This window comes from Bactrocera dorsalis, chromosome 2 (genome assembly GCF_023373825.1).
Source record: "Bactrocera dorsalis isolate Fly_Bdor chromosome 2, ASM2337382v1, whole genome shotgun sequence".
Lineage (NCBI taxonomy): Eukaryota > Metazoa > Arthropoda > Insecta > Diptera > Tephritidae > Bactrocera > Bactrocera dorsalis.
The window spans coordinates 42,747,475-42,760,837 of record NC_064304.1 but is presented as its reverse complement, the minus strand read 5'-3'; the positions used below and the strand labels follow the sequence as shown (position 1 = coordinate 42,760,837).

Below are 13,363 nucleotides of genomic sequence, written 5' to 3'. Positions count from 1 at the left end.
GATAATCAAATGTTTCATTTAATGACATCATATGTATTAATTATTGTGTTAGTTAATAGTTTTAGCATAATTTTACTTCTCAATGCATAGAAAAACTTAACTTTATTTCGCACAGAATTTGTATTGACTTAAAATTTAATTGAGTTAGAAAAAACGTACATATTTATATATTACATTACATTCTAAGTGTTTAACCAAACTTAATTTACAAACAGTCAACTCATTGAATAATTTAGCATAAGTTACAAGTTCTTGTTCACGTTTCCACGTAGTGCACATAGCACTGCAGCTTCCGCAAATCTTCCGGGTTATCGACGATTTCACGCAAATAGTCGCTGAAAACTGTGCAGATATTGTACAAGCTGCGTTTGACGCCATTTTTTAGTGCGATGAAATTGCGATCCATTTTTTTGCCATTCAAATTCACATTGTTCAATTTATCCAATTCAGTTTTGAGTGTCAGCAACGACTTGATTACTTGTGGTAGCGTAACTTGTACCACACCATATTTGTCTTCCGTCAGCGAAGCTGTACACACACTGGCTAAACCTTGCACTATCCACAAAATTGTTTCCGAGTTTGAGAGTAAGTACGCGGTTTTAGCGCCTTCTGGTTCGCCAAACATGTAATACAGACCGGGAATCGTACGGAAGGCAGCACGCAAGGTCTGTTCAATTTGTTTCTTTATTTTTTCAACCTGATCATGTATGCGCTTGCAAGCTGGTGACATCTTCTTTACCGTCTCGGTATTTTCTTGACTAGTTTCGGTCATCATGCGTCTAATGCCGTAGGTTTCGTTATATTGGCGTAGCAAAATTTTTTCAGCAGCTTCGGTAGCGGTGGTAGGCTTTATGGTAGAAAAAAGTGGCGCTGTTTTAACAACTGAAATCTTTTTCAGAGATGCGGCTAATTCATCAGTAAAGGCGTTAATAAGGCTTAAGCACTGCGAAGAAAGCTGATTCCAATTGTATGGATGCGCACCTAAGTGTCAATAGAAATTATTTACCAAAAAAACAAAACTAAAAAAGTCAAATAAATGGTAATTAAGATTACCTGGTACTGAGAGCGCAAAAATTTCTTTGCGCCTAGCATCCATTTTGTTGCTTGACAAATTATACAGATCGCGGGCGCCTAAATTCTGAACCACTGGCACAAATGACGAGTTAAGCGCATCCACTAAAGTTATTTCTTCTATACCAGTGCCACACAACACTGGCTTGCGTTCAATAATAAAAGCAACTTCCTCCGAAAGATGTATGGCAAAGAAACAATGCATCAGATGCATATTACTTAAAATTTGCGCCGCTAGGATCCAGCCATAGAACAAAAGCCGCAGATTTACAGCAATAGAAATAAATGATAATGCGGTTTCATCGACATCCAGCGCGAAAACTACAGCAAAATAACGATTTATTATGCCGCCAATTAGCCAGTAAGCTAGTGCAAAACATATTGTAGGCGTGAAGGATTTCAATAATGAATTGTATAATGTGCGGTAAATAAGAGAACGAATTCGAATTAGCATTAGCTCCTGAATGATGGGGAATTCCAATTCGGGATCAGTATGTAAATTCTCTCTGGTGAAATGCAAGCAAGCAGCGAAAAATCCCACACAAATTAAGAATAAATAACGACTATTTATGCACTTTGTTCCAAAGCATTCGCAAACAATATTACTGTAAAGGCAGAAAATTAATTGATTTGTAAACATGCGTATACGCAAGTACTTACCGGTAATCCACGTGCAAAAAACTCGTATAAAGCCAAGCGGTTAAGTAACCAACCAGTAAATGTAGAGTAAAGAACAGTGCTTTTCGTGGCGCTGTGTAGATAAACCATTGGAAGCGTGTTGGATAGTAGCGTTTCACAGCGAGAAATGATTTCCCCAACAATATGGTATATAAGACGACGGAACCAATCAGCGGTAAAATGCTAAACCACGTATAGAACGAAAACAGCACGCTTATTGTACCGCTTATCCAATTCAAAGGATGCAGGACATGGAAGTTGACGAAGAAAAGGAAGAAGCCAAGTAGCAAATATTGCATGGCTATGCTGTATGACAGCGCAAGCATGCAGCGGCGTAAGCACAGCTTTTTGCATTCCACTATTAACGACATGTCGTTATCCAAATAATTTTAAAATTGTTAAATATTTTACATATGCGTGGTGCCGAATCGCCGGCTCGTTGAGGTTAGTTTGAGTGTCCGGGTCAATGTCACTTTTTGAATACTTTTCAACTGTTAACCATTAATGTTGTAAAAAACGAGGGAAACTAAATACTTTTTAGTAATATGAACAAAAGTTTTGTTTCTCCACGAACTTTCACAAGCAAGCAATTGTACGTTATAAGCGCCAATTTACAAATTGCGAACAGATGGTTTTGACAGCTGCGCAAGTGCTGACAAATTCAAAAATCAGTTTACAAAAAGTAGTGCCAAATCAGTTAATTGAATTTTGTAATTGTATTTTTTAAGAATTTTATTTAACTTTAATAAGGAAATATAAGGAAAGATTTCTGTTCATAAATTTCTCATAATTGTTAGGGTACCTTTGGAAGAAACAATAAAACAAAATTAGTTAATATCTAATTGGCTAACAGAGAGTGATTGTCAATGTTTCTTGCTTCTGAAATAAACAGTTTTTTGTGCAATCAATTTATTTAAATATTTTTCATGTTTTTTGTAGATAATTTTGTCTTTTGTTTTGCTCATATTTTATCATGTTTCGTCAATTATCGTTTTTCTTCCACAACAGATGTCGCAATAATAAAATCCGATACCGAGCAGCGAATAAACGATGATAACGCACGAAGAATGAACGAGCGAGCCAGGCACGAAAGCACGATAGTCAGAAAATAATTGGTTCTCACTTTTGTATTGAATTTCGTGGTGAGTGCTCGTCCGCACAACGGTTACGCGTAAATTTTTTCGAAAGTCTTTGAAATTTGTGCCGATAAATGGTTTAAAAAAATAAAATAAAATTCCAATTGTGCAAAAAGTGCAAGTAAAATCAAATTTTTTTTGAAAATAGTTTTCACCGTAAATTTGCATGGCAAATTGCAGTTCAATATCAATAATAATCAAATTGGTGAATGAGTGAGTGAATTTATATGAATGCGAATGGGAAGTGAAATAGTGGAAAGAGAAGAAAAATATTAATAAGAAGAAGCATATTGTAGCAACAAATATAAAGTGTGAGATTACGAAGAGAAGAAATTTAGATTCATTTGCGAAAGTGAATGAAATTATATTTGAGTTAATTGAACATGTCAAAAGTGTGAAAATTTATAAAAATTAGTGCAGCATTAAAATACCAATGTCTACTACAAAAATAAATAAATTCAATAGCTGATAATACAAGTTTGCGTGAATATGTCGTTGAAAATATTTACATTTGTACGAAAATATAACATGCACATATTGAGGTCATACATAGCAAAGTGGTGTTGAAATCGAAGTGTGCGCTAAAGGGGAAAGTATTTTCGTGCATGCGTGCGTATGTATCTCTGCAATACCCACAGTGCATGTATCGCTTGTTGACCAGCAAACGAAAAAAATAAAAACATAAACAGCTGCTGCGCTGGTCATTAGAGCAGAACACTTGCAAAAGCCCATAGGGCTCACACCGCTCGCTATTGGATCGTCCTTGTGCAAGCATAATTAAGTATTACTCGTGCTCCCCGCTGCGGACAGGTGGTGTACCTACCGAAATATTAATTATTCATTTATTTCAGTTGTTTGATAACAGGCGTGCATAATTAATGATTTCTCGTTAAAAATACATAGAAAATATGAAAGTGAAATTTTAATAGACACAAAGTGTCAAATATTGAAAGTAAAAATTTCTTATCAACATCACAGTGTGTAGTGAAAAAGCGGTGTACCAGCCCTTACAAATACAAATTGAAAGTAATAAATAAAACTAAACAAATTAACTAAGGGTTGCACCATTAAGTATAACGGTAATTTGTGTATACAATTATACAAGAAAAAAGCGTAAACGAAAACGCGAAAGATTAATCATTCCAAGATACAAAAATATACAACAAAACAATTAGAATTGAGGTGCATCGGTGAGCTTATGGCAGAGTGTCTGCTGTGCTAAAGTCAAAAGCGTAAAAGCGTAAAATCCAAAGAGCATAGCAGCAGTGGAAAACAAACAGTGTGAGTAGCAGGAGCAGGCAGTCATCACAGCCGCAACATTTTTTAGGTGTGTGTGCTCCACTCACCTACTTTCGCGCGTGTTGCTGCTTTTGTCCATAGTAGTAGTAGTTGTGGTGGTGCCTCCCCCAACACCCAACATTGAATTGCTGCTATCAACCCAATAGCTACAGCAGCGTTGTTGTCGCGTGTTTCGTGGCTCTCCTCTTTGCCAATCGTCACATTTATGAGTTCGGCTCTCGCGTTACGTATCGTTAACTCTCGCTACTATCGGTATATCGTCTTCTTCTTCGGTGGCAAAGTAAACCAACAGAAAAAAATATTTAATTAAATCAAATAAAGTGAAGCTAAATCGTTTGTGCTAGTCAACATCGTTTTTCATTGTAAATAATAAATAAATAAATTTCCTGAGCAATTAACACGAGCATTGAGTTGCTTGAAATTAATCATAAACGGTGCCAATTCATTGAAATATTCAAATAATTGCTTGCTTCGTGCGCTAAAGCTCGGCGTGCGTGTATGTGTGTGAAAAAGTGCGAGAAATATTGTCGCCTTTTAATGCCCTGCAATCGAAAATTTTTTATTGATCGCCGTTAACAAAGATGTGTGTGAGTGTATTTATAGTGAGCTAGTGCGTTCATTTGGTAAAATCGTGTAAATCTCCTAGCGCTTTGTTAGCGTTGTGTCGTGCATCAACACGCAGCAGCAGTTCATTTGCGATGCCATTGTTGTTGGAATATGAAGCGCTTGACTTTTGATTCACAACAACTATTGCATAAACAGGTGAGTGGCGCTGCTATTTGAACTCAATGAAGTGGTAGTGCTTACGCAAACCGGTAATAGGTTAAAAATGTTATGTAAACTGTGTAGCAACAGTCATTGAAGTGATTTAGTTACGAGTGTGTGTCTAATCTTTTAATATTTTAAGCGATAATAGAGCAAATAATCTGTGTCGCATTGTATGAATAAGAAACCAGTTCGTTACCTTCTGATTGTCACTTTGATTTTTTTATTATCTTCTTCTTTAAGCTGTAAAGTAAACCTCGTAATAGTTCTCTATAATATTAGTTCAATTTCGTACATTTGGATGCTTGTTTACAAATTCACTGATTGCCTTGGGATTATTAAATTTAAACCGTCTGAGATCTCGTTAAACTCTATTGTGAATTTTTTATTAATAAATATTGGATTCAAATTACAAAATCTCAATATCAGAATTAAATATTTATCAGATACTAAAAAATTGGAAAAAAGTTTGTTTAAGTATTTTTAATTTTCCAATCAGATATTTGAGATTAAAAATTTATTTTTAACATTTTAATGCTATGTATGTATGTATGTATATTTGGTACTGAAAATTTGAAAATTATTTTTAATTAGGATTTTCTCTTTAACAAAATTAAACAAAAAAAAAAGTAATTGAAATTATATTTCAAGTGCATTATTTGCAAACCTGTATTGGCAGCTATCAGCTAAAGCTAACTTTGTAATACGGAAAATATAAAATTTTCTCAGTTATGCCAAAAAATTGAATTTTTCCATGGTAAAACCCTTAGGTTGTAATCACAAAATGTAAATGCAAAATTACAACTAGAAATGTATTTAAAAATTGCAAAATTAAATTGTTATGTTGCGAATGCATAACAAAGTTAAATGTATTTCAAAAGTTGTATTTTCGAATCATGTGTATGTACATACATATGTATGTACATACGCGTTTGTTACATATGTATGTATGTATATAGACCTAAGGTTCATTCATCATTACAGGCGTTATATCCAATGTGTACCATGTGTATTTGAAAATAATTTTGAAAATTTGTGTTGATACGGCAAATAGTTATGCACAACTTTCTTAAATGTACATATTTGTCAGGTAATGACCGAAAGAATACAATTTCTTATAATAATTTCGATTTTAAATGTTGCTCTGAAGCGTAAATTTTTTTCACAAAAACGCCTTTTTTGAATTTTTTACTTCAGTTATACACATTTTTAAACTATATGTTAATTTAATTTCTCGCTTGCCATGAATGAGATGAAAGTATACATGACCGATTGTATTAATGCCACTTTCTTTGGTTTATCTTACAATTCGTTATGTAATATGTAGCGACCTTTTTTCTTATTTCAAGCACAGCATATGTAAGGGACGTTTCTGTTTCAAAATTTTCAACTCAGGCCGAAATCCTGTAATACATATACATATGTATATATATATTACCACGAAATGCTTATATATACATATGTATGTATGGTAATTAAGGCAGACACACAAGTGTTTAAGAAAATTTTGTAAAAACTCTTTACGTGAAGAGAGATGACCTAATCTCTGTGTCTGTCAACGGTTGATAAAAGGAATTGTAGACAATTCTACACCCCAAAAGAAACAACCACTTGTGTGTTCTTCCAATGTGGCACACACTTGAAAACATATGTAAATCTTTTTCAAATAAGAATTTCAATAAAAATAAAATTGAGGCGTTAACGCCAATGGCGCATACTACATACCTACATGTATACGTACATATGTATGTGCATGAGTGTCATCCTGGTGTTGAAGGCAACATTTTTTACTGACTCATCGAAATTTCACAAAATCAATGTATCGGAATAAATGTTTGGAATAACCCGCACTGATTGAAGATAATCCGAAATTTAGTCATCACTGCGCAACACTTGAAAGCCGATGCTCAAGCAAAAAATTACCTGCTCCGGATTAGAAGGCCAAATAGGGAAGGAAGAACAACAAACATTTAATGAAAATACACAAAGGGTATATTTGTTACCCTTGCAAGTAGGCACCTAAAAATGAACATACATACACATATACATATGTATGTATGTATATGTGTGCGTGTGTGTGGAAGAAGCCATCGCTCGTACGCTCAACGAACCATGAGTGTGTGAAATGATATCGTGTGTGTGTGTGTGGCAGGTAGCTGATGTTTATAGGTAAACTATTTCGGGCCCGTTCTCCGCAGAATTTAACAGTTCATTGAAAAGTCACAAAAATTAATGGATTCTTGAGTTTATAAGTGAGAGTGATATGTGTTAAATAGGCTAAATAACCAAATGAAATTGCATAAATAAATGTTCTTTGTTTGTTGATTGATGTGCTAATAGTGTTTAACCACAAATTAATTAATTTTTATTTCCACTCTTTCTCCTTCGTTTCAGAAAACATTGTGTGTAGTTCTCATACTCAAGTGTAATTTGTGCATTTAGAATGGCTGCCGCTAGTGCTGGCCAGCAATTGCACCAGCAGCAGCAACAACAACAGCAACAGCTGAATCATTCACATCATCAGCAACAACAACAACAACAAGACATAGATGCAATTGGATTGCGGCAATCATTTCAGCAATCAATGAAACAACAACAGCAGCAGCAACAGCATGCACTGACATTGCAACAACAGACGGTGATGCAGCTGCCACAGCAGCAACAGCAACAACCGATGCAACAGCATATACAATTGCAATTGCAACACTTAAATAATGGACAACAGCAAATGCTGCAGCACCATCAGCAACAGCAACAACTGCAATTACAGCAGCATGCACATCAGCAGCAGCAGCAGCAGCAACAATTGCGTGCTGCCAAATTCACCACGCGTGTCGCTTCCAACTCGCCACTGTTCACGCAGCAACACCTGCAGGAACAACAACAACAATTGCAGCAGCAACAGCAACAGCACCAACAACATTTACAGCTGTCGCGGCAGCAGCAACAACAAAATCAGCAACACACGCTGTCGCAAACGATGTCCACTGGATTGGTAAATGGCGGTGGCACCATATTTGCTGCAAGCAATGGTGCAACACGCAGTCAGCCAATGAATATTTATCAGCAAACACAACAAAATAATGTAGCAATGCAGCAGCAACAGCAACCGCAACAACGCTTGCAACAGCATCAAACACAACAGCAGTCACTAAAAGTGAATAATAATATTGTGGCAGCGCCACCTACAATTGCGTCACGTCAACATATTACCATAAGCAATTCGCCTTCCACTCATAATGTGAGTGTTGGTGCTGCATCTGCTGCCACTACGGCAACAACTACAAACTCCACCGTAGGGCAGCCAAGTGCTGTCAGTGCTACTAATGCTAATTTGGCACCAGGTTGGCGTAGACAGGCCAACAACGATGAAATCATCTATATAAGGTGAGTACACATTTCAGTCGAAAGGTTAAAGCTTATTACGAGTATTACAGCTTGTTAAAGCTTAACGTATAATTAAATTAATTTGGTCTCTTTACTAAGACAACCGCTTATAAGTTTATTATCCTAAAGGGAGGTAGTAAACGTAGTTTTTTAACAATTTTACATTCTTCCGTGGCATATTAAATGGGCTGGAAAGGCTTTGTCCTAACCGAAAAATCACTATTTTGTCTTGGAGCACTAACCTATACCACAGGTATATCCTCGTTCAGGAAGATCCTCAGAAGTAGTAACGGGAGAAATCGTGGTCGTCCAAAATGAAATTAAGAACTAGTTTACATGTTTAACATATCGGAAGAACTCAGTTCATTTCAGTCAGGGGGTTCTACAAACGAAAAAGCTTTACACGCATTTTTATTCAAAAAACGTTCTTTTTCTTATCTCCAAAGTCTGTTGTAACCTTCTTCTTTTTATTGGCGTAGACACGCGGTTATAGCCGTGTTTACAGCAGCGTGCCAGTCGTTTTTCCTTTTCGCTCTTTGGCGCCAATAGGAGATTCCAAGTGTAGCCAGGTCCGTCTCCATCTGGTCTTTCCAACGGAGTGGAGGTCTAATTCGCTGAACTAGGCCAATGTCGTCGTATATCTCGTACAACGCATCGTCGTCTGTTGTAGCCTATGTAGTATAAACCAGATTGTTCATTGCGCTTTACATGTTAAATTGACATTCATTTGAAATGCATAACCCTGAATTTCAAGTAGACCTAACGTCTGGATCTTTCTAACTTTTCAACGCAAGGTGTCTAAAACCCTCCCTTGATAAGTCCGTAGCGAACCTATTCACAGACTAGGCGAAGAAATCCAACTAGAACTCAACCCAAATTTTGTTGGAAGTTTGACCACGACCATTACCAAAGTATAGAGCAGCAACAAGACCCTCAAGTCCTTAGCCAGCAATACCTGTGGTAAGCACAAAGAAATATTGCTAACGACTTATCAGACAATTGAACAGCCGGCCCTTAGTTACAGCCCCAATTTCGTCTCCTAGATCCAGCAGGTTGCATACAGTCATACTCAGCCCTAAGCAGGTTTTGTTGGTAAGTTTTAACAGAAGTCGTGCTCGTACAAAAACAATAACATCTCAATTCGAATTTGTCCATTTTCTGGACCTACCGTTAAGATAATTGATTTTCTGCACTACAACAAGAAAAAACTGTAAAATATATGTATATACAATATATAAATTATCAACTTGACGTGCTAGTCATTTAAGTCATGTCCATCATTCCGTTTGGCTGTATACCATATACCATCCTATATCTAGTTCCTCAGAAATATACATACATATGTATGTAGATGTAAAATTTTGCGCACGTCCTTTTCTCCCAGGAAAACGCTCATTAAATATCGGAGCATATAGCTGACATACAAACTGACCACTCAAAATCATGTAGGGTATTCCAGTCGGAGCAATCGAAGTTTTCCTGTTTTACTAAATTATAGACATTCAATAATTTTCATAAATTATATCCAATTAACAACCTTCAGTAGCTCACATTAGAAGAATGCTTACGTTTGGATCAAAATATTAAATCACTATACTAACAAAGGACAGCCTGTCATTCGGTTCCAATACTCTCACACTACTCTACGACCAGCAGTATGGCACCTGCCTTCTTCGGTTGTCCCAGTGACCAACATTCCGCTATTAATCAACTATTATGTCCAATTACTCTATTGGCATGTCTTAAAATAGCACTAATTGGCTACATACCTTTGTCTGAACCCTCCACTGCATACCATTCAAAGAGCCTTAATCCCATTTGTGAGCCGTGTAACCTGAGATATTTGCGCACATTAGCCATTTGCATGGCGTTCATATGTGTGCGTCTATTGAATAATCAATTAATATTTGATGACAGTGAGATTGTACACTTGTTGGTGTAGACACGTCTGTGCATAGTACTAATTTCTCCATTTCGCAGCGGTATTTGTAGTGTGCATATAACAATTATACCCGTTATACCTTACCATTATTTCAACACAGTATGTGTACATATGTATGTATGTACATACATATAATAAACTTAAATGAAGAGGCAGCGTCAACTAGCTGTTTACAGCAAAAATCAATGCTCTATGCATACTTACTTACATATGTACATATGTATGTAGCTTTGTGTGTTTTTAGTGTCATTTTCGTTTTTATTAATTTTAACTATTTGTCATTATTAAATTTAAATTTTTTCCAGGAATTTATATTGTTCTTAAAGATTTTTTCTTTTAATTTGAAATTTTGATTTCTTAAATATTTATTTATATATTTTTTACTATTTTTTTATTAAATTTTTTTCTTATTTGCTTTTTTAAACTTTTTATTTTACTTTAATTTGTTAAGTTTTTTTTTAGAAAAAATGTGTTTTTTATTTTTATTAGTTTTTGAGTAATTTTTACTGTTACTATTATTATTTCTTTTTTTAACTATTTCTGTTTTAATTTAAAATTTTATCTGTTTTTTCATTATTAAATATTTTTTTTTTATTTAATTTTTTCTTAACATTTTATTGTTTTAATCACAAATTTTGATTTCTTAATTTTTTATTTACATATTTTTTAATATTTTGTTTTTTTTGTATCTTTATATTTATTTATTTTTTTTCTTATTTTATTTTAAAAACTTTTTATTTATTTGTTTTAAATATTTTCCCCCAAAAAATTTTGTTAAATATTAAATTTTAGTAATTTTTGATTTTAACTGATTTTTATTAGTAGTTTTACTTTAACTTGTTATATTTTTAGAAAAAATTAATTTTTTTTTAGCTTTATTGTTTTTTCATATTTTTTACATTATTAATTTTTATTTATTTTTTTTGTTTTAATTTCAAATTTTGACTTCTAATTTTTTTTAATCTTTTTTTATTTTTTTATTTTTTTATTATTTTGTTTTTTAATATTATATTTTAAATAATATTTTTATTATTTTTTTTTTATTTTAACTTATTTTTTTAATTGCTGTTTACTTTAATTTGTTAATTTTTTTTTTTGAAAAACATTTATTTTATTATTTTGAAATTTTTTGAAATTAATTTGAACCGTTTACCCAATTTTTTTAGTTCTTTAAGTAGATGTTTGCAAAAATCCCAAAATTTATTTTGTTCCAAAATAAATTTGAGCACTTTGGCAAAATGCCGGCAGCTGTTTTATATTCGTTATACAAACAAACCCGTTTTATGAACGCACTTGCACACACACATACAACGTGCTTCAAAGTAAACATTCGCAGTCAACTAGGAGCACCGATGGGTGTGTAAAACATATTCAAGGTGTGTTTATCCATTCGACGAATTCATCTTTATTTCATTGGCCTTACAGTTTTTGCGCGTGCAAGCACACAAAGTGTGTGTGTCTGTATGTATGTAATATGCACATAAAACCCAAATACATGCGCTTGCATATTGAAAATAAAAACACTTGGTTGCTGCTCACCCATTTCGTCGTGTTTCACTTCATGTTTCATGAGTGTTGTCGCTTGACTTCCAACACGCAGCCGCATTCACATTTCCCCCGTTTTATTGTGCGATTTAGGTAAACATGCATGTTGTGCTTTATTTCTTTTTTGTATTTATTCTTCCCGAAGCATAAACTACACGAGTAGTATCGGCCAAAAGCAAATATTTGCTTATGGTATCTGATATCAAGTATAATTACAAATAACTCATAAGCTACAATAACGCAAAGCTTTTTTCCAACACAACATCTTTTGAACATTGACTTACATACATACAAACAAACTTATGAGCGCTATCTACATACATTGTTTACATTATGTTTGCTGTTTGGCTCGTTGATTGCTTGTACGGTTGTTCGTTTATTTGCCAGTGTTGTTGTGCAAATAAAAGTTGTTCCACACAACATATAATATATGTATGTATGTATGTACATATACGTTTGACTTGTTAAAAGTGTTGCACGATCGAGTGCCTATACGGCAGCCATATAAACATCTGCTTTTTTAGCTGCCTGTCATTTGCAAATGCGGTAGTAACGCATGCGCGAGGCATGTAGCAATAAAATTAACACCGCAAACAAGTCAAACGGTGCCAACACGTAAAACAACATATCGACATATTTCGGTGTCACGAATTTGTAGGGAGCTTTTGCAAATGCTCTAAACTGTGCACTTTTATTGGCAACCATAAAATGTTTTTTTTTGTTTTTGTTTAGCGTTTCAAATTGAACGCTAACGAAATTCCATGAATCGATTTTATCGTGTAAGCAAATATTTGCGTTATTGGCTTAAATTAACAAAAAATGGTAGCAGTCTAATCCCATACTTGAAGTTCTTCGAACACGAATAAGTCATTCCTACTGATTATACAATGTAGCAGGCTCCAAAATACATACATACATACATGTGTACATGGGTTATTTCTACGGAAATTGTACTACCAAGTAGCTGTCAAATTATGTCACTCCAGCTTAAGCGTTAATTGTGAATACTACATAAATACCAAACAAACAAATCCTATTTACTACACAATGCTGATATGTCACTTGCACTATGCTGAGCATATGTATACTTACATATGTATAGTACAATACCTCGCAATAGTATTTAGTATATCAGCATTTTATGACCCATTCTTATCTGCAAGTAGATAAACACACAATTATTTTGTTATTAATGTATCAAATGTAGTAGCTTGCTGCACAATCGGGTATATTATATAGTATATTAAAGTAGTATATTAAATATTAGGTGTTTTATTTTGATAGTTTTGTGTGTTGAAAGTTTAAAATTTATGTAAATATTATTAAGTAAACCTAGACGCAAATGAGGTCGTGAAAACTAGAACACTTTGTTTGCTATATGTATATGTATAACAAACTAAATTCTAGCTGTTGTACAAATATATCTTAAAAAATTTAAATTTACGTTAATAGCGCTTGTTTAAGATACTGACCGCTATACTATCGAGGAAATTCACAGATCATGGGGCGTGGTTTTGTGATGAAAATGAATGATTTAAGT

At 34.1% G+C, this 13,363-nt stretch overlaps 2 protein-coding genes across 7 annotated transcripts in view; one reads left to right on the top strand and one right to left on the bottom strand.

Annotated features, from left to right (window-relative positions):
- Positions 1 to 67: 67 nt before the first annotated feature.
- Positions 68 to 2,414, bottom strand: LOC105224505 (nucleoporin Ndc1). Its single transcript, XM_011202606.4, has 3 exons — positions 1,732 to 2,414; positions 1,054 to 1,676; positions 68 to 981 (listed from the first exon to the last, which is right to left on the bottom strand). The coding sequence occupies exons 1-3, from the start codon at positions 2,118 to 2,120 to the stop codon at positions 257 to 259; spliced, it is 1,737 nt and encodes a 578-aa protein (XP_011200908.2). The 5' UTR covers positions 2,121 to 2,414; the 3' UTR covers positions 68 to 256.
- Positions 2,415 to 2,855: 441 nt separating this feature from the next.
- LOC125776421 (transcription factor SPT20 homolog) overlaps positions 2,856 to 13,363 on the top strand; it is a 354,201-nt gene continuing 343,693 nt past the window's right edge. For 5 of the 6 annotated variants that reach the window (XM_049448219.1, XM_049448215.1, XM_049448218.1 and 2 more), the window contains exons 1-2: positions 2,856 to 4,946; positions 7,344 to 8,336. In XM_049448219.1, coding sequence (XP_049304176.1) covers positions 7,393 to 8,336 — 944 coding nt within the window. In that variant the 5' untranslated portion in view covers positions 2,856 to 4,946; positions 7,344 to 7,392. The remainder of the gene's footprint in view (positions 4,947 to 7,343; positions 8,337 to 13,363) is intronic. The other variant, XM_049448216.1, reaches the window with a different exon arrangement.